This window comes from Suricata suricatta, chromosome 12, assembly GCF_006229205.1.
Source record: "Suricata suricatta isolate VVHF042 chromosome 12, meerkat_22Aug2017_6uvM2_HiC, whole genome shotgun sequence".
In the NCBI taxonomy this organism is placed as follows: Eukaryota; Metazoa; Chordata; class Mammalia; order Carnivora; family Herpestidae; genus Suricata; species Suricata suricatta.
This window is the reverse complement of record NC_043711.1, coordinates 88,287,741-88,314,538: the sequence shown is the minus strand read 5'-3', so window position 1 is coordinate 88,314,538 and position 26,798 is coordinate 88,287,741. Positions and strand designations below refer to the sequence as shown.

The window sequence follows — 26,798 nt, the reverse complement described above, 5'->3', positions numbered from 1 at the left end:
GTGGAGGCGGGTCCTCTGCGCGCCCTCGGCGGGGCGGGGCGGGGCGGGGGGCGGAGCCGCCTGCGGATTGGCCGACGGCCTCTGATGGACAGCAGGCCTGTCCCGCCCCTCTCCTTCGGCGGCGCAGGGCTGGCCCACAGGCCGCTCCTGCGAAGGCCAGAGCCAGGTCTGCCCCGCCCCTGCGGCCAGTGTGACCTTCGACGGTCCACTCTTTCGGAGAAGCCCTTATCAAGAGCCTCCTCTGCAAGGCGTTTAGACCCTTGGCCCCCAGTGGTCTAAATCTCTGCGCCCTCCACTCATCAGCTACTGCCCGCCCCCACCTCTCTGCCTCCACGCGCCCTTCTTGCAAATGCTCTCTGGAGCTTTAGTTACCCCGGACTAACTCCCCGGGTTTTTCTCCTCCCTCTCAGGCCACTGCCTTTCAGCCCCAGAAGTTCTCTTCCTCTGGGCTGGGTCCTGAGCCCGTTCCTAAGGCCTTTCCCAGGGCTTCACCCCCAGACCCAGGCAGCTGCAGCGCCAAATCTGTATATCCCAAACACCCCACTGCCGGCTCCACCCTCCTCCTCAAACTGCTCTTCCGCTGTCTTCACTTTCTTAGAACATGGCCCTATTCTGAGATGCTTGGGCCAAAACCCTTGGAGGTATCCTTGAGCCCTACGTCTGCCTCTACCACCCGACAATCTAGAAAGGCTTGTTTACCGTGGAATATCGCTACTCCACCCACAAGTACAACGTCTTTTCTCATGCAGACTATTTACCCTCCTTGGTCTTGCCTGCATCTGTTCTTCATGCGTCAGGTTTTAAAAAGAAATTAAATTGCAATCCCCTACCTCTGGCCTCAAACCCTCCATGACTTCCCATTGCAGGTTAAATCCACACTCCATCCTGTTCCAGCTGGTCCTGTGCGGTCTGGCCCCTTTCGTTCCCTCCCACTTCATCTCTCCCCACCACTCTTCACTCTCCATTCTCCAGCCACAAGGCCTTTAAGTGGTTATTTGAATAATTCACACTCCATCTTCCTGAAGCCATTCTCCTAGACTTTCCCCTGCAATGTGGCCATCCCGTCACAGAAACTGAAGTCACAGTGGAGCCGGTCTGACAAATGTTGAGTCAGGCAGAGCAGGACAACTTCAGAGGTGAGAGGCCCAGCAGAGCACCCACCTGGTACCAGAGAAAGATCCAGGTTTCTGGAATTTGTGAGTATATGACTGTGTGCTCAGACAACCTAAGCCAGCTGGGTGGTGACAGGGGCCTGGGGCTGCCTCTGACTTTGTCTTGGTGCAATGGTAACTTGAGTGAGTTTGTTTTAATTCCGAGTGTGGCCCCTAAGAAGCTGAGAATCCAGCAGGAAGTTCAGACTTTTGTAGGTTTCTGCCACTTGAAGGGAGGTGTAGTGGCTGAGATGGACTGCCACCTAGTGCCCACCCTTTAAAGTGGGAGGGAGGAGGGCACTAAAATTGACCCAGTACCCAGCCTAGGCTTACACTTGTGGTTACACCTGATCCTCATAATCACCCTCTAATCAGGGATTTTTGTCTCCAGGTTACTGATGAGGAAACTGAGATTCAGGTAAGTTCTACAACTTGCCCCAAGGCCACATAAGAAACAAGTGGGAATTTGAACCCAGTTCTTTCTGACTTAATCAATTTTCGGCTTCACAAGACAGCCTTAGTAGGTCCTGGTGGTCAGTGGTCAGTGGGCACAGATGAAGGGAGGCTCTGGCCATGGCAGGCCCTGAGCACAGGGAACTTCACAGAACGTGAGTGCTCCTGGAGTGTGGCTTGGGCTGACTTGGGCTTAAAAGTAGTGCTCCCCCTGAGCTTCCCCGTGCTGGGCCTTGGTGCTATGGGTTGGAAGAAAAAGAGAAATCCAGCACCAGACCTCCAGGAATTGAGACATTAAACAGGTAAACGGTGTTATTTAGGGTTAGTGGTGATGGTGGATAGGCAGAAAGAGCACATAGGGTTAGGAGATAAAACACAAGAAACGGGTACTTTAGATCTATCTCTCTTGGTAGAAAAGGAAGGCCTGGCTTGGACTCAGTAGAGGCCTACAGGATGCGAGTAGCTGGCCAGGTGAATTATTAGGGGTGGATTGGAGGAAAGCACTTTCCAGGTGGACTTAACATCATATATAAAGGCCCTGAGGCCAGAAAGAGCTTAAAGAGTGTAGAAATAGAAAGAAGGCTTGAGTGGGGCACCTGGGTGACTCAGTCAGTTAAGCGTCCGAATTCGGCTCAGGTCATGATCTCACCGTTCCTGAGGTGGAGCCCTGAGTCAGGCTGTGTGCTGACAGCTCAGAGCCTGGAGCCTGCTTCAGATTCTGTCTCTGTCTCTCTCTCTCTGCCTCTGCCACTCGTGTTCTGTCTCTCTTGCAAAAATGAATAAACATTAAAAAAATTTAAAAAAAAAAGAAAGAAGGCTTGAGTTTACTAAGTGAGGGGGAGTATGGGAGGGAAGCCAGGAAGACAGGGGGGACTGCATGGGGCCTCTCCTTACTTACCTGATCTTGTCCATATATCCGGGATACCCCCCTGTTGTGCTCCTGTCCCCCTCCTCCTCCTTGTACTTACCTGGGCAGCCTGCAGGCTGTGATACACTTTTAAAACTTGTTTCTCCATTTTCTAAGAGGTTCCCAACACACAGACCTTGCTTCCTTGCTTTTGCCTCCAGGGCCAGGCACCGAGGGGCTCCAGAAATCTCTGTCAACAGGAGCTCAAGTTTTCAGTCTGCTGCCAGGCCCTTAATCAGAAAACAAGGCTCTGTTTCCTCCTGGGACTTCTAAACCAGCATCCCAGGCCTCAGGTACCTCCCTCCACCAAGAGACTCAGGAAAAGCAGGGCATGCAGAGGGTGCGGTTGGTTTGGGCTTCCCCCAGCTCAGCATATATATGGGTACGTGGGTGTTACTGGCAAGGCATGCAGCTGCGCTGGCTTGGAGGGAGCAGCCCAGAACCCACACGAGGCACACGCCCTGACATCACCCAGGCTAGCCCTGCTTGGGCCTATTTCTGTCAGCACTCATGCTTCAGCATGCCCAGTTCTCCACCATCCCTATGCCTGGATTCTGGGTAAGGGTCCAGCTCAGATGCCCCTCTGGCCCTATGGGCCTGATCTCATAGGTGCTCAATTAGAGCAGCATTTGGGATATAGTAAGTCCTCTGTAACTGCTTTACCTACATTGGCTCACTTCCTTATTACAGCATTTGGAGATAAGTACTCTTATTATCTCTGATTTTCAGATGAAAAAAAAAAATGAGGCACAGAGAGATGAAGAGACATGCTTATGGACATAGAACTGAGGTGGGAGAGACGGGATTCAAACCTAGGCAACCTGGCTGTGGAGTCAATGCTATGTCGCCTCCCAGGTAGGTGTGAACTATTTTGTTGTGTGTTCTCACCCTTTTCCATAGTACTGCTACCTGATGTGTTTCCCATGTTTAGTTATAGATCTTCCTTGAGTTACGATGGGGTTACAGCCCAATAAAACCATCAGAAGTTGAAAATATAACAGGCCGAAAATGCATTTACTGGGCCTACCCTCCAGAAGAACATCACAGCTTGGCCTAGCTCACCTTAACTGTGCTCAGAACACTTACGTGGTCCTACAGGTCGGGCCAAACCATCTAACACAAAGCCTGTCCTCTACGAAAGTGCTGAATGGCTCCTGTCATTTACCGAATACTGTAGTGAACGTGAAATATGGAAAAATGGAACCACGGTGCGCAGTGGTTGTTGACCTTGATCCCACAGCTGACTGGGCGTCATGGCGACTGCCTAGCATCACTAGAGAGGATCATCCTGCAGATGGCTAGCCAGGAAAAGATCAAAGTCCAAAGTACGGTTTCTACTGAGTGCATATTGCTTTTGCACTGTGGTAAAGATGAACCGTGGTAAGACTGTTATACATCAGGGACCATCTATAGTTGGTTAAGTGGTGTCACAGATTAGGTTCTTTGGTAAGCGGGCTCTGTGGCAGAGAGTAGTGTGCAAAATGTTTGTTCGGGGGTGCTCTTGGGATCAACACTGGGGAAGGGAGAGAAGGAAACAGGACGGGGCACAGAGAGAAGCTCAGCTGTGATGCAGGCCTAATGACAGCCTCAGCCAACCTCCAGGGAGCTGTTTGGTCTGGTGCTGGCTTGAAATGGCTGGGCCTTTTTAGCCCCACTTCAGTCAGCCCTGGGAAGAGCACAGCCTCAGTCACATGATTCTCTGCAACTGAGGTGATCTTTGAGGGCTGACCGGGCCTCCAGCAGTTGGGGCAACAAGTGCTTCCTTGAAGGAGACTCTGAGTGGCACTTCGCTGTGCCCACCTCAAATGTATTCCTTTCCAGTCCTTTAAAAAAGTTGAGTATTTAAAACAAAGGACAAAAATATTGCACTGTAGAAATGGAATGTGCCACTGGAAGGAAGAATATAATATGGTTAGTGTGGGTTAACACAACTGCTGTTACTGAGAATCCAATGTGGTTGAGCTCCCTGGTAGCCAAAGCAAAAACTTTTTATTCTGGGAACTGATTTCCTGAGGGAGAAACATTTTCTTGGGGTTGAATTATAAAAAGTTTCTTGGGGTGCCTGGGGGGCTCAGTTGGTAAAGTGTTCAACTTCAGCTCAGGTCATGATCTCATGGTTCATAGGTTCGAGCCCCACATCAGGCTCTGTGCTAACAGTTCAGAGCCTGGAGCCTGCTTTGGATTCTGTGTGTCCCTCTCTCTGCCTCTAGCCTGCTCATATTCTCTCTCTCTCTCTCTCTCTCTTTCTCTCTCTCTCTCTCTCTCTCTCTCTCTCTCTCTCTCTCTGTCTCTCTCTCAAAAATAAATATTAAGTTTCTCAAATGGACACTTGATTGATATAGTGTAGAATGTTTGCAACAGATCAATAGCAAATGCTGATGCAGTTTTCGTTTGTTCCTTGTAATAACTTTGCATGACTATAGAAGGTATTCTATACCTTCTATAGTTTAGTGAAGCCCCTTCCACAATTGAAAGTACGCAGAGTTATAGATTTGTAGTATTTGTTTCCTCAAATGAAGTTTTATCCCTTTTCTTTAAAATTTTGCTTGGTAGTTTGTTAGGTGTCTGATCAGCCCATCTCATCGCTGAGTTTGTAGCCCCTAACCTGTACCTCAGTATATAGCTGGTACTCAATACTTCTCTCGGTATGCCCTGAGCTGCATCCCAAAATATGCAGTTTGGGCTCTTGACCTCTGGTCCTAATATCGATCTATGGCTCCAACTTAGTCGTTGGGTCTCACCTTCTTAGATCATGTTCTTCTGCTTCCTTCTGTACCTGGACCCCCAGCCGCCAGAGCCTCATGTTTACTATCACTCCAGGCAAAACCAGGCCTGGCCCAGCCACTCCCAGGACTCTGCTCTCTCTGCAGATTCTGCTTTTCCCCTTCGCTGATGGGCTCCTATATTAGGTGCCAGATGTTGAGGCAGGAGACCTGGGCTCCAGATATGCGTTTTTCAGAGAGGTGGCAGGAATACCGTCATTGCTTTTCTGAAGTAAGAGTGAAAGAAGGGGAAAGCCCTTACCGGTCACTGGTCCAGTCCCAGGCCCACCTCTGCTTTCCTGCTTTCTCTTCCTTCAACAAGCTCTCCTGTTGCTCCTCAACAGCAATAAGACAGCAGAGATGAATCAGACCAGGTTCTCACTCTAGTTGTGGGTAAAGAAATGCCAACAGACGTTTGTCAACAGATGACAATTCAGTGTGATAAGGGCCCCTGGAGCACTGAGAAGAGACCCCTGTTGGTGGCTGTGGGGGTAGAGCAAAGTGAGAGATAGTATCTATGCCTGAAGATGTGGCAGCTCCAAATAGAAGGCGATCATTTATTTATGCAATAAGGGTACCCCAGGTATTTTGTGGTTCTTTGCAGCTAAAATATAAACCTTAGAGATGCACAGTTCAAATGCCCAATTTAACAGTTTAAAAAAGAGCAAGGGGAGGAGCAGAAAGAGAGGGATAGAGTCCCAAGCAGGCTCCGCACCATCAGTGTGGAACCTGATGTGGGGCTTGAATCCACGAATTGTGAAATCGTGACTTCAGCTGAAATCAAATTGGACAGTTAGCCAACTGAGCCACCCAGGCACCGCTACATATATATACAGTATTTTAAGTCATGTCTTATTTAAAACAGTATATTGATTTATGAATATTGATTTTTCCCACTCTTGCCTGTCCAGCAATAAATTTATGTTCAAACTCTTTATGAGTCCTTGATTTCTATGTAAGTGTCACCATTAGGGCCACTGTGACTCATATAATTTCTGAAAGCACATCACCTTCACTGCCTTCTCAGTTGACAGCATTTTTGAAAAATCAGCTTTATTGAGGAATAGCTTACATACTAAAAAATGCATCCTTTATTTAAGTGTAAAGTTTGGTGAGATAAGACGAATGTATGCCCTCCTGTAACTTCCACCTAATCAAGATATGGAACATTTCCATCACCCTGAAGTTTCTTGCTGCCTCTTGGTAGTCTGTCTCTGCTGCCCCCATCGGAAAATCATAACCAACTTTCCATCGCTACAGAGTAGTGGTGCCTATTCTGGAATTTCACATACTTGGAAATAGAAGTATGTACCTCTGGTCTCTGTTTAGCCTGTTTTCGAGACTCATTCATGTTGTTGCAGAGTACTTTTCAGATCAGTATGTTATACTATTACTAGAAATTTTAATCTCAGCATCATTATCCTTCATATATAACATTAAAACAGGTTTCATTTCTCCCATAGGTATATACTAATGATCTGCATAACTACTGTATTTATTAAAATTTTTATGGAAAATTTCAAGTGTATTTAAGTGTAACAGGATAGCACCGTGAGCTTCCTTGTACCTATCAGCCAGCTTCAATTATAAACTGATGGCCACTCTTGCTTGTTTCATGTCAAACTCCCCCTACTAACCCCTTCCATATTATTTTGACACAAATTTTAACACTATAATGTTCAATGTAAGTATTTCAGTGTTTTGCTGTTAAATACACACATATATAATGTTATATATATTATATAATACACACACACACACAAAGGATCTCTATCAACCCTAAAAAAATCAAAACTGTATTGCTATTAAAGTGATCTTTAAGAGGCTTATTTATAGGTCATACTTGGGATTGTGAGAAATAATTACTAAGTCTGTGGTAAATTTCTTTGCCCCTTTGCTTACTGATTTTGTCAGGGGACTACTTATAATCGTCCAAAACTAGCTTGACTGAGGTCATTTCAGGGTAATGTGTTTTTTCCAAAAAGTGCTTTTTGGTTCAAAACAAGTCGAGAGAGCATCCCATTATGTGAGGGATTTTGTACAGACCAAAATGTAAGAAAACTCTTTGCTCAGAATACATTTTTTTAAAAGTTTTCTGTGGGGGAGCTACCTATATTTGGTGTATATGGTATTCAAGAGGAGATTTCAGTTAATAACTTACCAGGTGTGGAGGTGAGAGAGAGGAGTGAAAGACGGGGGCTCCTAGACTCTGGTTGAGGGGACAGCGGATGGAGGTACTTTTTCGGTGAGCTGGGAACAGCCCAGTGGCCATGGAGTTGTTGGTACTGAGCCGAGTTCCAGAAATTGGAGACTTGAGTAGCCTGGGGACCTGCCTGCCCCACAGCTCCAGCACAGGAGCCCAACCAAGGGGTCTCACCTGGAGACAGGTCTGGGAGTCAACACCCTACCCTCACAGGCAAATGAGTTTGGCTAGGGAGGAGACAGCCACAGCAGCCAGGCCTGGGGCGAGGGTATCCGAGATGCAGCAGACTGACAGGGGACTGGAGTAAAACCAGGAGAGGGTGCCATGGTGGGAGCCAGAGAGAAGGGATTGAAGATGGGAGTGGGCACGTTTGTACAATTCCATTTGTGTGTGATGTCCAGGAGAGACAGATTTGTAGAGCAAGTAGATTTAGTGGAGGCTGGAGATGGGAGTGGGGATTAACTCTTACGTGGGCACAGGGGATCTGACGGGGGAGGAGGATCTGTGAAAACTGATTTATGGTGATGGCCGTACCCCTCAGTAGGTACAAAAACTACACTTGACACAGGTGGATGTTTATGATGATAGGTAAAATATATTTTAGTAGGGCTATTAAGTCAGAGTGGTCACATGCCCAGTGCCAAGACAAGCTTAAGATAGAGTGCAAGCCCATCTACGGGTCACTCATTTGTTGGCAACTGTGGTCAGAATGGAGGGAGGAATTGGGGACAAGGTGGGACAGAAGCTGGTCACAGTGGGTGGGGGATGACCTGGTGCTGCAGACGGTAGGCTCCAGGCGCTCGTATGTGAAATGGAGACTGAGAGGGAAATGGCTGGGAATTGTGAGCTTTTTTTCTTTTAAATGTGACACAGGCCCAAGGTGGATTTGACGGATGGGGGAGCTGCTGAGCAAGCCCCCGGATACCTGGCTAACATAGCACTTGGAGGCCGTCCCGCTTTGCCTATAGCTGGACTTGAGCATCACCGAAGAACCTGACAGGAGGGAGTTTCTCAGACCCTACACATCAGGCCTCTGCTCCTGGACAACACTGAAGTGTAAGGAGGGAACCAAACCTACTGGAGAAATTGAGAGGAATTCTCTCCTGACTCCAGGCTCAAGCATTTCTCAGCGTCTTTCACATCTGGCCCTCACCTCCCTGTTCAGCCTCTTCCCTCATCTCCACTGGCCAGGTCAGTTTCCCATCCTCTGGTTTGCTCTCCCAGGCCTGCCACCACCAAGGGTGCTCTTCACAGTCATTCTTGAACAGGATCTAGTTGGTATGCACCTGCCCTCAGATGATTTATAGGGAGATCCCTGCTGGGAAAGGTCAGCACGAGTTGCTGCTTATGAGTAAAATCATGCCTGTGAGGCCTCCTGTCCTGATTTCTAGTTGTGGACCAAGGTTTGTCCCGATTGTGGCAGGTCCTGCTCCAGTCCCAAACCTGGGGCCCACGTTCTCATCACTCACCCCTGAGCCACAAAGTACATACAGTGTATCGATCAGGTGTTTCAAGACCCTCTGGGTTGCTATTCCTTATGTTCAATGGTTTAGCTACCTCAACACCACACAATTAAAAAAATACTGGGTTGTAATCAGCTCCAAAGCACAGATGGCTGTATAACCTCCTTTATTCCTGGGGTAAATGCTACCCCCCTCACTGACCAGTGAAATCCAGGCTGCCAAGGAGAACCCTCAGGGTTCTCTGCAGTGGGGATACCACCACCCAGACCCCAGCCTCAGGAGGGCTGAGAGGCCATCCAGGAGATGGCTCTTCTCCCAAAATATACCTGGGCATGCTAGCAAGCTAGAGGTCCTAGGGCTAAGTGACCAATTCTGACTACTGGTCTTCTTCCTGCTCTATCTGGCCAGGAAAGCGCTCTCTTCACCCTAAATTCCAGACTTAACAGTATCCTAGTATAAGGAACAATTTTATAGGGACCCTACAAATGTGAGTACAGGAGCCCTGGGGAGTGGCCACAGACCACACTTTTCAATTAACCAATCAATACAAGGAGAAGTCTGTAGCTGGGCCTACGGGATCACTGGCTTAGGACCCTTCATTCTTACATCCTGACTGTAAGCTTAGCCATACAGGGAAACCCAGACAAGCCCCCTACTGCTTCTGGCCAATACACTCAGAAAGCCTGTCTCCCAAATACATTCACTTTATCTTCTCAATAAACATTACCTACCCTAGGCTCCAAATTCAGTTCTTGCATCCTCCCTCACTTCCTGGGCCTCCTTCTATTGTAGGATACGGACTTTGGCTCCTCTCTGATCCACACCCAAGACAGCAGGACAGGTGCAGCCGCTTCTAGGCCCCACCCAGCCCCTGGGGAGGGAGCCACCATTGCTGAGCTGAGCAGTGAGACCACATCCCACACACAGCACAGGCCCCAATGCCCAGGGAGGTTGGGGACCTTGTGTAACAAAGAGGCAGACACTAGATTTCCGTTAAGTTGTAGGAATTTATTTTAAATAACCTACAGTTGATTAAAAGGGAATTCATGATAAAAATAGAAGATACTTGAGGAAAGATGTGGGAAATGGACTCTGCACACACACTAAACTAACAATGCCTCTAAAACTAATGATTATAGCAAAAAATGTCTTCACATTAAAATTCTGCTTTTTATGTTTTTTTCCCATTTTTTACACAATTACAAAAGAAAAAATAAAAGCCCTAAATTCTTGATTATTTTTCCTTTTTTGGACCAAATCCTCATTTTCCTCTAAATTATTGACTTGTGGAACTTTTTTACACAATAAAACCTTTCAAGTGAAAGACTGGGTTTTAAATGAAAAAGATGGATATCTGAAGGGTACAGAGAATGCTCAGAACAAAGAATGATGGGAAAATGGTTTCAGTCACTGATTATTTCATTATCCTTAGACTCACTCACCCCTCATCCCTCCCCAGCCCCAATCTACACGATCTTTAAGATCAAGAAAAAGGTTTAAATATTTTAAAATAATTAAAAAGAAATAAAAATTCACATTTAAAAAGGAACACTCAAGTTAGGAAATATTTTCCCATCATGCTTTTCTGTGAACAGGTGTCTGAACCAAAACACTGCCGATGTCACGACTGCTTCAAGTTTAATGAAAATTGGTTCCCAAGACGATAGTGACAATTCTCACTAACAGGTGCGCTGGGTTTTTGTTCTACTTAATTTTAAATTCCTGAAATGGGGGAAAGGGGAGGGAGTTTAGGAATTCATTTCTATTAAAATATAGAAGTTATTGCAAAACCCTAACTGTAAAAACGCACCAATATAATCGGACTTCGTATACAGTAGCTAAGAGAATCCAAATGCTTCAGTGAAACAGTGAATTTGCCTGGCAGAACTCTGACAAATTCCCATCCACTTGCTCTCTTGAAAATAAAAACAAAAATTCAAAACAAATCATACAGCTAGAATTTTGATATCTGAAATATTTTTAAATAAGTTGTCCATAGGACAACTGGCTCAGCTCTCCCTTATAATATCTCCAGGTTTATCTTTTCGCAAAGATGTTGGTTTGTTAAGACTTGCCGCCTCTCTCCCTCAGGTGTGAGGGTAAGCAAGGCTCACAGTTTATCCATCTTCATCAAACCACACTGTTCCTTTTCAAAGAACCCTGCCCGCCCTCCAGACTGGCTAGAACTCGTAGTCCTCGTCAGCCATGTCGATGGCCCACGCAAACTTCTCCCGCTGGGTTTTGTTGTAAATTTTCTCAATTGGGACTCCCCACTTCTTGCACCTGCACACAAAGGAGAAAAAGGGGAGATTAGTGTCTCAAGGAGCGACAGCACAGACCCAGGGCGGGGGCTTGAATATGCTGCTTCCTTCATGTCCATCTGGGGAGAATGAATTTTAAGAAGGTGCCAGACATATTCTAACATCATGATGTACTCATTAATCATGAGAGTGACCTCTAAAATAGATGCCACTACAGACGTACTGATGGAAAAAAACTAAGGCAGCAAGCTGAGTAATTTGCTTATACTGTCACTCAGCTAGTGAGCACGGAGCTAAGAAGGGAACCCAGTGATCTGGCTCCGGCACCCATGCTCTTAACCACAGTGCATATTGTCCCTCAGCCAACCCAACCTCTAGCACCCAACAAGGCAAAAGAGCAAACAGGGTCCAAGAGCTGGGTGGAACCTCTGACCCATAGGAGCAGGTTAATAAACGCACGTTAATTAATAAGTGACTTTATTATTTTTTGGAAGATGCTTATTTTGGATGTCATTTTATGACTGTATGAGGTAAGAGGGGGCACAAGAGGGGATCTTTGTGATAAGCTCCCTCTAACTGTAGGTTGCTCAGATCTGCGTTCTTTTTAAAAAATTTACTGAAAGTTTTAAGTGTAGCTAGATGGACTCGTTTTAAAATTTTCCTTTTTTAAGGGCTAAGAGCTCCCATTCCTGTCCTAAAGTTCCATGGGGTAGAGGTTGCAAGTGCCTTTTAAAACAGACAAAAACACGCTCCAAGGCAGTGTATATTGACCATTTAAGGCCACTGAAGATGTTCTAGTGCACTTGTAGTGTGCACAGTAGACCGGCAAGGGTTTCCCAAAGGACTTCAAGTGTGAGGTACAGGGACTGGCATGCGAAGGCCAACAATGCTCTTGAACCCTCCACTACCTTCTCAAGCCAGCAGCCGGAACTCAAGAAGGGCCCAATGCTTACCAAGCCACTGTAATCCTTGGGTCCAGATAATTGAGTTTGGAGGTTCCCAAAGCAATTTGTTTATTTTCTTCTCGGTCTGTAGCCTGAACTTCCAGCTTCATTAACTGCTCCTCCAGTCTTTGCACAGCCTTCTTCTTTGACTCTACCACCCTAGAAGAATGGAAGTCATCAAGAACCAGGCCTAGCTTCTGGACAAAAACACTGCAGCCCCACCCTGCCATGCAGGGACAGCAAAAGCAAGAAAGCCCTAAGTACATACAGAGATTTCCAAAAGATACCACTCAGAAACTCTAGAAAAGCTGGGGCCCCAGCGCCTCTGATACTACCCCTGCTGTTCTCTCAACCAATCCCCAGCTCTGCACAACAACCAGGTACATACTTCTTGGTCTTTGCATCCTTTAGGACCTTGGCATCAGCCTTAGCACTTTTCAAGTCTCTCCGGGCATCTGCTAGCTGTTCCTTCTTGGCATCAATCTAGGTGGAGAAGAACAACAAAGTTTAACAATAAAATCAGCCCAGAGACAGCTCTTTATGAAGCTGAGACAGGATCCTTGCATCTACTGAACTCAGCTCATTCCTCAGATTCTGCCACCACGCTGGGAAGGAGCTGCCAGCTTCTCAGGAAAAAAGGATGCACTGGTGAGACTACCCAAGGGAAGCCAGGAAGCCAAACAGCTCAGCCAGTCTGTTCAAACCTATACATGCATGGCACGGCCTGGCTTTGGCCTTTTGTTTTTTAAAGGAAAGGGAGCTGAGATTGGAAGGAAATTAAAGCAGTTAATTATCACTCAAAAACAGAGGTCTGAAAACATTTTGAGCTAGGGATCTCTTTTTCCAAATAAAATCTCATGGAATCCCAGTCTACAAAGGATTAAAGAAGCAATTCCAGCCTTTGTTGCTCACAGAAGCCTCTGGAAAACCAAAGTTCTTAGTTCCTGCATAAGGACAGCAGCAGGCAACACCAGGAAATTAGAGCCCAAACCACAGAGCTCATGCTGCTTGGGGCAGAACCTCGGATGTGCTATTATCTTTCCTAACCTACAAGGTCAAGGGAGCCTCTGCAGAGTAAATAAATACTTGCCTGATTCAACACACATTGGGCTGTTGCTCTCAGCCTAGAATTGTGTTAGATATACACATATAGCCCAAGACTAGAAACAGAGGCCACTATTGTGAGAAAATCATTAAATGTATTTTAATATGAATGGCTTACTTCCAACATCCACGTTGTCCCAAGTCAAGCTGAAGGAACTGATTCTATATACAAAAGCATCAGACACGACTAGCTAAATTCTTCTTAGACTAGAAATTTAACAGACCACAATCTTTTAACCATTTCTGTGGATGTTAAATTGGCAGGCTGTTTCAAATTCTCTCAAAGCATCAAAGACTCCATTGATTCACTTGGCAAACAGGGACGTGTGTTTGCTTTGTGGGCACACAGGAGAGGGTTCCTGGGCTTGGAGGGCTCGTCTGGCAGGCGGCCTGGGCTGCCCAAACAGTGGTTCCAGAGTAAGATCAACAAAATACCTCCTCATGCTCCAGAGAAACGGGTAGCTCGAATTGGGTAAACAGCACCTGAATATTCATGCTTTCATTTCTGGCTTGGAATAACAACATGGGGAGAGTAGATAATTCCACATGACCACCATTTAAAAGAGTGGCAGCAAATGGGAGCTGCTAGGATGGGTGCCCTGTAGGGTTCTTTGCCTACCAACCATATGGTCTAAGGATCTGAGAGGTCTAGGGATATATACTCATTTGCTGTGCATATGTGCATCCCTTTAGGAAAGCCAGATAGCACCTGTAGCATTAACTGTAGGTTGGGGATTATCTTTTGACCCAGACATACTACTACTGGGTATTTTTCTTGAAGAAATTTCAATAGGAAAAAAAACACATGGACCTGAAAATGTGTATAGAGCCTCACTTTATAGCAGTCATATTTAGTTTTGATTTTGTTTTTTCATTCATGCATTCATTCAGAGAGACAACAAGCAGGGGAGGGGCAGAGAGAGAGAGAGGATCCAAAGTGGGCTCTGTGCCAACATCAGAGAGCTCAGTGCGGGGCTAGAACCCACGAACTATGAGATCATAACCTGACCCAAAGTCCGGACACTTGGCCAACTGAGCCAGGCACCCCTGAAACAGTCATTTTTAAACTCCACTTGTCCTAGTACCGTATTCTGTAAATGTGGATGGAAAAGAATTACATCTGTAATTTCACTAACCTCTATTTGAAATTCATCATTTCTTCTTCAGTTATGAATGTGGGCAACAAACCATAGTAATATCATCAGTAGTACCTATGGTATATTTACCACCAATGTAGTACAGATATTTCTGGATCATTTACTACCCTTAAAATTGAGTCATTATTAGACCCACCTTCAGAGCTTACTTAATAAATGAATAAGGAAGTACATCACAAACTTTAAAATATATTTGGTAAGTATATTTCAATATAATTGATCCTTTAGAACAACCCTGTGCGTCTGTTCTGGAGTGAAATACCTGCCAATTCTCGCTGAAAGTTAGTATGTTGGAACGGATTAGTTATGTAGCCATCGCTTACACAGAGGCGCCAACCACCAAAATGTTTAGTGCCTTGTGGCTTAAAAGCTCAGTACCAGACAGAGTCAGAGGGAAGAAAAGCACATGGAAGAGGAACATCATCTACTTGTTTGCATGTTAGGCTCTCCCTCTAGGGCAGCAACCCTGGTATATGGCCAGAATTCAAGATGTTTGATGATGAGCTACATAAAAGTATGACTCATGTGGAATGTGTAAAAATAAAAATAGTTGTGCTAGGATCAGGGGGAAATAAAATATCACTGTTCATCATCTTTTTATTTTGAAACAATCTAATTTAGAACTAGTTGTATTTCTGGGCTGTGGCAAGGAATTGTGAGGAATTGTCTTTATATCCATTATTCTCATGTATAATAAGGACAATATTTCAAAAGAGGGTACACATCAAACTTAGCTTTTCAAAATAGGAAGAGTGGTCGTGCAGGACTTCTGTCCACAGAATATAGACCTTCTAAGAGAGAGAGACAGAGAGCTAATGGGGGAGGGACAGAGAGAGGAGAAGACACAATCTGAAGCAGGCTCCAGGCTCTGAGCTGTCAGCACAGAGACCAACCTGGGGCTTAAACCCACGAACCACAAGATCATGACTGGAGCTGAAGTCAGAAATAGACTTTATAAACAATGGGTACCTGATATTCAGTTATCTTCATCAAGCATAACAACTATCTTATTTCCATTTGTTTATCTCTAGCATGGACCTATCTTTTAGAACAGACCTACAACTGGCCTCCTCATATCCCAGTCCAGACGGCCTCTCGTTTGCAAATTATCTATCCATAGTAGATGCGGCTCCCATAATTTTGCGGCCCCACCATCCAGATCCACATCACCTTAGACTGCAAGTTCATCATGGACTTCTCAAAAGTTTTGGGTGGTGCCCTCTGATGGTTACAAAGAATTGCAACAGCTCGGTTGGCACGGTTATAAGACAGGATCTTTGCTGGGATGTTCTCATCAGCTGTGAAGAAACATGATGATAGAAGAGTTAGTTCGTATACCTGAGGAGAATATACCACGTGCCTTCCCCAACATTTCTTCCTCATGACTCTGCCAGCCCTCACCTCACTAAGATGATCAAGTGCTCCAAGACACAAGGTCAAAACCTGAGTCAAGAGTCATCACCTTGTTTCAAAGGCCACCCCTCCTCCCTGCCACCCAATGCAGCCTGAAGAAAATGCAGAATTGGGGCAGAAGAGGTCTGTAGAGGAGGGCAAGGCAGAAGGATCACAAGCTTTATGTTTTAAAATCATAAGGCAGTATATCTGTTTTACAAAGAAACATTAAAGTGTCATCTGAGGAATATTTTACTTATGTCACATGGCATCTTTTGTCCCACCCCAAAACACTGACCCTCAAAATCCCCTCTTTGGATTTCATGACATTCTAAAGCCACTTGACATATTTATAGACAACAGAGGAAATTTAGCAACGACTGGGCTCTAGAAAAAGAAGCTTAGGGATCTTGATTATACCTTCTGCACCTAGTTTTTAGGAGAATATTATCAACTCTTAAAGGGGAAAAAATGGGAAAGGATGTCCTCTTCCTTTTAAAAAATAACAATGAAAACCTTAGTCCCTCCAACTTAACCAAACATTATAGCACTAAGTCTTCATCTTGTTACCTTTCCAATAACATACATCTAAAACATAAAATGTAGGCATTTCCAGAACAGATAAAAGCTACTGTCTGCATTCCATGAAAAGAAATCTTGAAGTTGGGGTAGGAAGAAGGAAACAGCACTGACTTTCTGTTTATACAACTAAGCCTCAGCTCTCTCTTAGAGATATGGAAGGAAAAGTTTGCAGTCAAAAAGTTAAGGAGAAAAAGCAAAATGGATCTAGGACCTAGCTAGCTGAGCAAAGGCAATGGACTTACCAGTAAGGGTACAGGCCTGTTTGGACAAGCAGTACTTACGGGCTGTGAGTTCTTTCAGCTGTTGCTGTAGCGTGATGGAGGCATTGTATGTACGGAACACCTTGGCGGTCAAGCCCTCCATGAGATCCTGAAGATGCTTATTTAGAATACCAGTCTGGAGGAGATAGGCACAGAGAGTATATTAGGATTTAGGTAAAAGCCATACCACCCTGCCACTTCTGGCAAGCTCTAGGACATTTATGCCAGTGCAATCTCAACTTTGCCAAGTTTACTTCCCACTAACAGTGGGATGTTAGAAAAAAAGGAAAAAAGAATTCCAAAATATAGGCTTGCATGATAACTCCCTATGAGGTACTTTAATCTTAAGCAGGCCAATAAAGCATTCAGTCTCCAGCAGAAGTGGCTGGGCATCCAGCAAGAGAAGAGGATGAAAGAGCAGGGTTTGTCGGACTGTCTCATGAGTTCACTATGTGCCTGAGGGAGGAAGTGTGTATAGGATAGGATGCCACAGGACAGAGTGAAGGGAGAGACCAAGTCACCCCCAGGCAAACCTCCCCCATAGAAGCCTGAGTGGCTCTGGCTGGGCCCCTCCTTCAACCCACTGCACTCTGTCCACTCACATTGAGTCTATCAAAAAGATCATCCTCAGGCTGCTTGTTCTCCATAAACAGCTGTAAGTTCTTAAAAACCTAAAAGAAATAGCAGAACTTATTATTTGAAAAGCCTTTACTTTGGAAATAATTGCAAACTTACAAAAACTTGGAAAATAAAAAAGCATAAGGAACACCTACATCCTTTACCAGATTCACCCATCATTAACAGTTTACACATCATTTGCCACTTACACAGCAGATGCCTGCCCCATTTCTTTCTTAACTATTTGTTCTGAACCATTTATGGGTACTTGTATTATAATCTTTTATCCTTAAATACCTCAGGGTATTTGCAAGAATTTCCTAAGGATAGATATTCCCTTACATATGCATAATACTCATCAACTTTATAAATTTTACATACATACATACTTTTATCTTCTGTTCATGGTCCATTTGGTCAGCTGACCTAATGATGTCCTCTACCTCCCCAGTATAGAACCCAATCTAAGGCAACATATTACATTTAATTGTCTTGTCTCTTTAGAATCATTTAATATAGACCACTGCCACAGCCAGCAAAGCCTAATTACTTGATTAGACATGAGGCTGTTAAACGGCTGGATTATGGGGCCCTTGTACCATGTAGATCTTTGGTTTAAGGTAGTGCTTTGGGGAAAACATGGAACTGCAGCACCGTATTCAGCTGTGGGCTCAGAGACTAGAAGATATAGGTTACTGCTCTGCTCAGCCAGGAGTTGGGGAGAGGTTGAGCAAAGCTACAGAAGCGACAAGTGTGCAACATGTGGCTGAACCATTACAACATGGTGAGTTAACTCTTATGCTGAAGTTTGTCATAAGGGCCCACTCACAGCATGCTGTGTTGAACATTACCACAGGACATGGCGCCCCCCGCCCCCCGATCCCAGGAAAGTAGTATGGGTGGAGGGGGTGAGAAATAGGGACTAAAAGGAGATTACAGGACAACCAACACCACCTTTCCCCTCTCTTTCAAACCATTTTTCTCCTACCCAAGCAAAGTACAGAGGATACAAAAAGCACTCAATAACTGCTTGTTGAATGACTGAATGAAAGAAAAAACAGGCCAGGGAGCACAGGCCACAGTAACTTACTCGTTTCTCAACAGGTACTTTGTTATAATATCTGATTGAATCTTTTCCGAGGAAGTCAAACTCTACCACATATTCCTGACCATCCAACTCTGGGTGCAGATTGATATGCTCCACACGAAGTGAACAGCAACCCACAGTGTCTGCCGTTTCTCCTTCTTCTTTCTCATTGCCTGCTCTCAGAGCAAGCTGTCCGGTGGGGGGCGGGGGGGGGGGGATGAGAACGCATGAAAATACTTGAATCTCATAGGATCTCCAGAAAACCCAAATAAGTCTCCCAATTCTCTTTGGAACAGAGCATCAGTCTGCAAGGCCTGGGAATTCTGGATTCTACACTAATGCTTCTTCCTCAAATAAAATGAAGTATGGAGAATCATAATAGTATTGTCCTTTCTGAGAAAACCATGCTTCTCTTTACTCTGTTCTCTCAAATGGGGATGGAGAAAGAAATTTTCTCTTTACTGTGTTCTTTCAAATGGGGATGGAGAAAGAAATTTTTTAAACAAAGCAGCAGGGAGGCCCGGGTGGCTCAATCAGTTAAGTATCCAACTCTGACTCAGGTTATAATCCAATAGTTCATGGGTTCAAGCCCTGCACTGGGCTCTGCGCTAAAAGCCCAGAGCCAGGAGCCTGCTTCAGATTCCGCATCTCCCTCTCTCTCTCTGCTCCTCCCCTGCTTGTGCTCTGTCTCAAAAATAAATAAACATTAAAAAAAAAAAAAGGGTGACTCTCTCAAGCATTTGTTGTTAAAGAGATAATTTCAATTTATTAAAAATTTTTAAATAAAATTATTACTTTTTTATTAAAAAAAGTAATAAAAAAAGCAGCAAACAAAGGAGAATTTCTATTCTGGGCAATCAGACTCAACAGGCAAGTCTCTTAATTCTGCTTATTTCTGAGATAACTCAGAATTTGTGCTAAGTAGTACAAAACTAGGAAAAAACTAAAATCTTCTAAAAGGTACTGATAAACTGATCTCATGGTCTTTCAGAGGTGCCTGGTTGGCTCAGTTGGTTAAAGTGTCCAACTCTTGGGTTTTGGCTCAGGTCATGATCTCATGGTTCATGAGTTCGAGCCCCACATTGGGCTTTGCACTGACAGTGCAGAGCCTGTCTGGGATTTTCTCTCTGCCTCCCCCCCTTACTCATTCGATCTCTCTTTCAAACAGACTTAATAAAAAAAAATTTTTAATCAGCCTTTCAAACTGTAGTTGTGATACATTAGTGGTTTAACCAGTTTTAAGGGTTATAACCACCCCTTTTAAAAACAAGAAACAATTTAAGATGTCAGAATTCAGTCCTTTTGGAAAGCTAAACATTGTTTTGTGCAACTTTTGTTTCAGTTATACACAAACATAAATATATTTATGTGTGTTGGGTCTGTGATATAAATTAAAAACTTTTTGGTAGCTTACAGTCACAAAGAGTTTGAAAATGTCACAGTATTTCTGGCAGATTCAGATTCAGGTAGCAGTAAACTCTGAATGCCTCTCTCTCCACTGTGACCTTCCTTACTGAACCAGAAATTGGTGCTTCTCCAGTACTTAGCACAGGGCCCCGAGGAGTAAACGAGCCCCACATCTTTGATAAGCTAAACAATGTGATGGGCCGTGTGATAGGAAGATGCTCACCTTGTCGATGAAGTACAGGGCTACAGCTCTCTGCCGAACCTTCATCTCTTTGGACTTCCAGTCTTCTCGATACTGGTTCCGGATCTTGTCCACGCACTTCTTAAGCCGCCGAGCAGTCTCATATTTCTGCCAATCTTTCTCACCCTGCAGAGACCCAACCCCAAAGGTGGATTGCTTAGGAATGGTGGAGTAAAAACAGACTTTGAATATCCAAGTTCGGAGCTCTGAACTGAAGAAAAGGAGCACTGAAGAAAAGCAGTGAAGCATTTAACCTGATGAGACCTCACGCTGTCCCATTTCACTGTCAAGCACACACGGCTCCTAATTGCTAAGAAAGCCTCTGGCTTTCATTCTGGTAAAACGTTTATGTTCCAGGGAAAAGCCCACGTGGCATGTCCCCAAAACGGACTTCTGTCAACACAAAGGGTATAAACATCCCCATCCCCACATCAGCATCATGGCTCTGCTGCTGAATCTGTGAGCCAACAGCAGTTTTCTGCAAAGACTGAATTTCATTACATTCAAGACAACCAAGCACAATTTGATGGAAGTGTCCAGGAAACAGAACCAAAGATTACAACTTATAATTAATTACTAAGGAACACAATGAATTCCAGGAACAGCTGTAACAATTCACTATTTTCTAAATTCTTCATTTAAAAGTATTCTTCATTAGAGTGAAGGAAACAATGTTACTGGGAAGACTTTTTAAAAAATTTTTTTTAAATTTTTAATGTGTGTGTGTGTGTTTTTTTTTTTTTTGAGAGAGAGAGAGAGAGAGGGGGGGGGGGGGAGAGAGAGAGAGAGAGAGAGAGAGAGAGAGAGATGGACAGTGTGAGCAGGGGAGTATCAGAGACAGAGGGAGACACAGAATCTGAAGACAGGCTCCAGGCTCTGAGCTAACTGTCAGCACAGAGCCTGACGCAGGGCTCGGACCCACTAACCGTGAGATCATGACCTGAGCTGAAGTCGGACGCTTAACCGACTGAGCCACCCAGGTGCCCCAAGACTTTTTTTTTTTTAAACATTAGAGCTTTTGATATAATATTTAAAAACTGATTTTGAAACCAATGAAATGTTTTAGAACAGGAGTGAAAAGATGGTCTCTACGCCACAGTGACAGAAGATTATTCCTGCTGCCATGCTGAAAGGAAGGCTGATACTAATGTCAAAAGAAAGGTAAGAAGGGGGGAAAAATCCAAGAAATCCCATGAGGGTCTAAGGCCTAAAAGATTATAGGACATGAATACAGGGATGGAACTGGAGAACCCAAGAATCTCTGCTCTCAATTCACCCACCTACAAGAGAGAGGAGTAGAGTGATTTTTACTCACATATGCCTCGTTCCCACCTATGACACAGGACGTGTGGTCCTTGAGGCGGTGAGAACTGTGGTCAAAGTAACTAGCCTTCTGAGCATGCAGGAAGTGGGCTAAGTGAAAGCAAAGATCTACTTCTAGCTCAAACAGTGCCCTGAAAAGAAGCTCACCCGGCTATGCTAAGGGTTCATCACTCTCCCACAACTGTATGTGGCCAAGTTGTTTGTAACTGCACGCTTGTCGTTGCGGGTGGGTGATTTAGCAGTTGTTGACACAATATAGAAGAAATACAAAGTTCTACTTCCTGACAATGGGAAGCTGAAAAATTATTCATGGATTTTCTGAGTATGTACTGACATTTAAGAGGGTGAAGAAAAGGTATGACACCAGCTGTCCTCATGTACAAGTAATCCATTTCCATGACAATCATGTGACACACACACACACACACACAGAGCACAGCCTCCAGTTCAGGTGTGGGCTCTTGGCCATCACTCTAATGCACACAGGCCTACTAAAGCCTAACTCCAAGTCTACAAAGTCCTGTATGGTCACATTTGTACAATTCCTCAGTCATGCCACTGAAACAAGGTTTAAAAAAACCAACAAATAAGCCATTCACAGCGAATACCACAAGACCAACTTTTCTTCACAGGTTGGCTGGACTCCTAACCCAAGGATCCAGGATTCTCTCAAGTAAGGACATAAGTGGGGGTAGAGGGCAGAAGCCACCTTGTCTAGGTCTGGGGGAAGACTAGCTCCAGGAAGTATGCTTATCCCTGCTGCTTTCAGTTTCCCTGAAAGGAATCCAGACAGTAAAAGGCACTTGAACAAGCTCTCTCAGACTACTCCCAGAAAAAAAAAATCCACTTAGGTCTTCCAGACAGGGCCTTTATCAAGACCATCTGAGTAACTCAAGGTATCCACGACAAGGGAACTGCCTTTAACCCCCTCCCATGTTTCCCTACCCAGTCAACCCTATGGATAGGAATCTAATTTTAATTACTTACATGTGACATTTTTTTGGAGCTTGTTTTTAATTAGTGGGCTCACCATATTTTCTGTTTCTACTATAACTGCTTACTCATTAAGCATACTAGATAGGGGCACCTGGGTGGCTCAGTCAAGTGTATCTTCATCTCGGCTGAGGTCATGATCTCACGTCCATGGGACTGAGCCCCACATCGGTCTCTGTACTGACTGTGTGGAGCCTGCTTGGGATTCTCTCCCTACCCCCGACCCCTACACCTCTGCCCTTTCACCGCTTGGCATGCATGCTTTCTCTCTCAATAATAAATAACTTAAAAAACATTAAAATATATAGTTTTATATATAGTGGGTAAGTAGGGTTAGGATCTGGATTCAGGATACAACGTGGGAAGAGCTAAATAAATCCTATTCTCCAATCTTCTCTCAGAGGTTTGTATTGGGGAACAATGACATTGGCCAATATTCTTAAGTGACTCTTCTTTTATTATTTGTTGAAGATTTTTTAAGTAATCTCTACACCCAACTTTGGGTTGGAACTTACAACACTGAGATCAAGAGTCACGCTCCACTCAGTGAGCCAGTCAGGTGCCCCATTAAGTGGCTCTTCTCACTTAGTTGGTGATGCACCAAAGTAGTGACTACCATTCTGAATTCCAAACATCTATTATTTAAACAAAAGACCTAACAAACTATCCTTATACATTAATGCCATGTTTAAAGATAAAATGCAACCAACTTTCCACTATTTCCTTTTCATCTGTCATTCTGAATAAATCTTCTAAAAGAGATTTTGTTTTACAAATTTAAATGTACTATTTAATCAGTTTTGATAATTCATAACCCATGTAACTGACATCCCATCAGGACAGAGAATATTCTCGATCATTTGAGAAAGTTCCCTCATGACCCTTCCCAGTTAATCACTAAGCAAGCAAGCACTATTCCTATAATCTGACTTCTATCATCATAGCTTGGTTTTGCCTAATTTAGAATACTGCAAGAATGGAATCATACAGGGACACCTGGGTGGCTCAGTCAAGCATCTGACTCTTGATTTTGACTCAGGTTACAATCATACAGTTCATGGGTTCGAGCCTCATGCAGGGTTCTGTGCTGACATCGTGGAGCCTGTTTAGCATTCTCTCTCCCCCTCTGCTCTCTCCCCAACTTGTGCTCATATAACACATGCTCTTTCTCAAAACAAATAAAATAAACTATAAAAAAATAAATAATACAGGATAGGTTCTTGTATTTAGGCTTCCCAATAGGTTTTTAAGATTCATCCATGCTGCTGCATTAATCAGTAGTTCACTCCTTTTCACTGTTGGTATATATGACATAATCCAGGACTATCCCTAACATGTTTGATGAGGACCATGTGTTTATTCTGTTGACGGACCCCCAGGAGGTTTCCATTTTGAGACCTGCACGAATACAGCACTGCTATAAACATTCTTGTACAACTCTTTTTGTGGACACAGGTTTTCAATTTGATTTAGGGCAAAATACCTAAAACTGGAAATGGGGTCTCACTGTGGTTTAAATCCCTTAGTAATTAGTGATGTTGAGAACTCTTTCATGTGCTTATTTATTGGCCATTCCTCTATCTTGTTAAGTATCTGTTCAAATCTGTCATTTATGGGAATGTCTGTGTTTATACAGTTATAGGAATTCTTCGTATATCTGGACACAAGTTTTTTTTTCAGATATACACGCTGCCAATATCTTGTCCCAGCCTGTAACATATATTTAACAGTCCTTCGTTGAACTTAATTTTTAAATTTTATTTATTTCTATACTTTTTTAATGTTTATTTATTTTTGAGAGAGAGAGACAGACAGAGAAGAGAGACAGAATCTGAAACAGGCTCTAGGCTCTGAGCTGTCGGCACAGAGCTGATGTGGGGTTGAAACTCTTGAGTTCTGAGGCCATGAGCTGAGCCAAAGTAAGATGCCCAACTGGCTGACCCACTCAGGCGCCCCTGTAAGTTTTTCATTTTAATGAAGTTAACTTTATTAGTTGTTTATCATTAGTGTTTATGTCTTAGGAAATCTACACCAAGGTCACAGTATCATCTACAAGTTCTACTGTTTTATCTCTTATATTTTAGAGTTTAGAATTTTATTTAAAATCAGACTCAGAATATAATTTTTAAAAAATAAATATTATCTCTCATTTTCCTTTTCTAAGGAAACTCACCCAAACCGGAGCTTCCCAAGACTATAAAGTTTTATAAGGACATTTTCCTTCAATCCAGCCTTTTAATCCTCAGTTGGTTACATTCAGAAGTTTGTAGGTACATACATCTTTGAAACCCCCAAAATTATAAGCTCTGAGAGAAAAGGCAGAAAAGTTTATTTCTCCCTAAAAATATTTTAATAGGATTGAACGCAATCACAATGTTGTGTCAACACTCATTCTGAAGTTTGCTCTACTCCATTTAAAGAAAAAGATGACAAATTTTGTTCATTAAGAGTGGTTGAAGAACCTCACTTTAGGTAATGAGACTAGAGAGATCATGTCTCCAACCTTGGCAGTGGGCTGGACTTAGCAGAGAATAAATACCTCAATAAGCAGTCCCTTTAACCTCTGGATCTATTATTTGGGATCAGAGAGCTTTGTAGAAACCACTGGTTCCAGAAGGCTAACTGTCATTTTCCTGGGATTTCAGATTCTATGGGCACCAAAGTACAGAGTGGAAGAGGTAGGGAATGGAAACATTTACAACAAGATGTCTATTTAATGAAAATCCTGGGAGGAAAAGCAGAACAATCCAAGATGAGCACAGAAAGAATGAATGAGCTCAGGACAGTCTTTAACTAGAACACCGGCTCCTGTGGCTCTCAAGTTCTGATCCTTTCGATGGCCTGAGGCTGTTTGTAGTATAAACCTGAGTCTGACTGCAAGAAGGCCAATCCAAGAGTCCAGAAAGGGGGACATTAAAAGGATACACTTCAGCTGTGCTTTTTACCCTTGACTACCCCATTTTTAAAAGCTTTCAAAAGTCTCTTGGAGTGCCTGGGTAGCTCAGCTGGTTAAGCATCAGGTCAGGATCTCCTGGTTCGTGGGATCTAGCCCTGTGCTGAGCTCTGGACTGACAGTGCAGAGACTGCATGGGATTTCTCTCTCTGCCCCTCCCCTGCTTGTGCTCTTTCCCTCAAAATAAGTAAATAAATATTAAAAGATAAAAATAAAATTGTCAAAAATCTCTAAGTTATGTCATGCTCGAGCTAAATTTCTTAATGCAGCAGAGATGGGGTAGAACAGTACAATAATAGAACATAGGAAAAGTGAGTAAGTAAAATAAAGACTAGCAAGAGAATCTCAGAAAAGGAAAAGTCTCTGGAGGCTAAGCAGAAAGGTGTAGAACAAAGCCCCACCATGGTAACCGTCCATGTTTTGGATCTAAAGTCCCTGGTGAGGTACAACCATCAATTACCACTCTTCACACACTACTACAAAAACATCTTTATAGACTTTTGGGTCAGATCAGATTAAGTGAAACTGTACTTTGATACATGCACAAAAACCAACTCCCAGTCAAAATTTACAGACAGAAATTCCAAGAGACCAAAGAAAAATGACTTAGAAAAACTGCCAACAATAATTAGTACAGGAAGTCAGTTCAGGCAACATTTTAAAAAACAATGTAACAAAGGTTTTCATATATATATATATATATATATAACCAAAAAAAATTCCAAAAGAAGCAAATGGAAGGAATGACCTAGAAGCTGTGGAGGAAAGAATGGCTGACAGTTTTCTAGAATAAAAATACGTTAGTTGTCTGATTCAAAGTCTAGTCTGAGTGTCTACACAAATACAGCAAAACCTTGGTTTGTGAGCATACTTCGTTCTGGAAATATGCTTGTCATCAAACACTCGTATATCAAAGCAAATTTCAAGAACCAATGGCTCAGTTGTGATGTGAAATTTAGCATCACATACTACTCATGTTGCAAGACACTACTTACTTATCAAGTTAAAATTTATTAGAAAGTTTGCTTGTCTTGTGGAACACTCACAAAACAAGTTACAACAAAAGTTTACGGTATATCCATATTTAGATATACAATAATAAAGATACACTCTTTATGGAGAAAAGATAGATTATAAGGATGAATACAGAGAAATTTTCAGTTAAATAAATACCTTAGGGAAAGGTATTGAGTGTAGAAACTAATCAAATATATCTCACTGTGATAACTGCTGACCGGAGAGGGTTAGGGTTTTATGGATGATTATGGGTTCTTTTAAAATAAAATAAGAAGTAACACTTAAGCAGAGAAGTATGTGCCACAAAAAATGGATATGATTAGTTTTAAATGCCCTTATTTATAGGTAATTTAATTGTCTACATAGAAAATACAAAGGACACACATGCTTTTAGGGTAAGAGTTCAGCAATGTTGTCAGATGTAGAGTCAATATAAAAAAAATATATTAAAAAAAAAAACCAGCATTACCACTCTAGGAATAACAGAAATGTAGTAGAAAAATTCACACTGAGTAGTCCT

The 26,798-nt window shown here is 43.4% G+C and overlaps 1 protein-coding gene and 1 long non-coding RNA gene across 4 annotated transcripts in view; one reads left to right on the top strand and one right to left on the bottom strand.

Annotated features, from left to right (window-relative positions):
• Window positions 1-140: 140 nt before the first annotated feature.
• Window positions 141-16,037, top strand: LOC115275340. Of its 2 annotated transcripts, XR_003901498.1 has the most exons (6): window positions 141-1,196; window positions 1,543-1,569; window positions 2,673-2,804; window positions 3,241-3,366; window positions 8,350-8,667; window positions 15,437-16,037. It is a non-coding gene; the product is annotated as an uncharacterized LOC115275340 (long non-coding RNA). The 2 variants fall into 2 exon arrangements; XR_003901499.1 differs by lacking the exons at window positions 8,350-8,667; window positions 15,437-16,037 and adding an exon at window positions 3,443-3,591.
• Window positions 9,927-26,798, bottom strand: part of TOP1 (DNA topoisomerase I) — an 89,664-nt gene continuing 72,792 nt past the window's right edge. For both annotated transcript variants that reach the window (XM_029919052.1, XM_029919051.1), the window contains 8 exons: window positions 19,975-20,118; window positions 18,348-18,533; window positions 17,242-17,310; window positions 16,661-16,775; window positions 15,576-15,703; window positions 12,533-12,627; window positions 12,154-12,303; window positions 9,927-11,222 (listed from right to left, as the gene is read on the bottom strand). In XM_029919052.1, coding sequence (XP_029774912.1) covers window positions 11,120-11,222; window positions 12,154-12,303; window positions 12,533-12,627; window positions 15,576-15,703; window positions 16,661-16,775; window positions 17,242-17,310; window positions 18,348-18,533; window positions 19,975-20,118 — 990 coding nt within the window. In that variant the 3' untranslated portion in view covers window positions 9,927-11,119. The remainder of the gene's footprint in view (window positions 11,223-12,153; window positions 12,304-12,532; window positions 12,628-15,575; window positions 15,704-16,660; window positions 16,776-17,241; window positions 17,311-18,347; window positions 18,534-19,974; window positions 20,119-26,798) is intronic.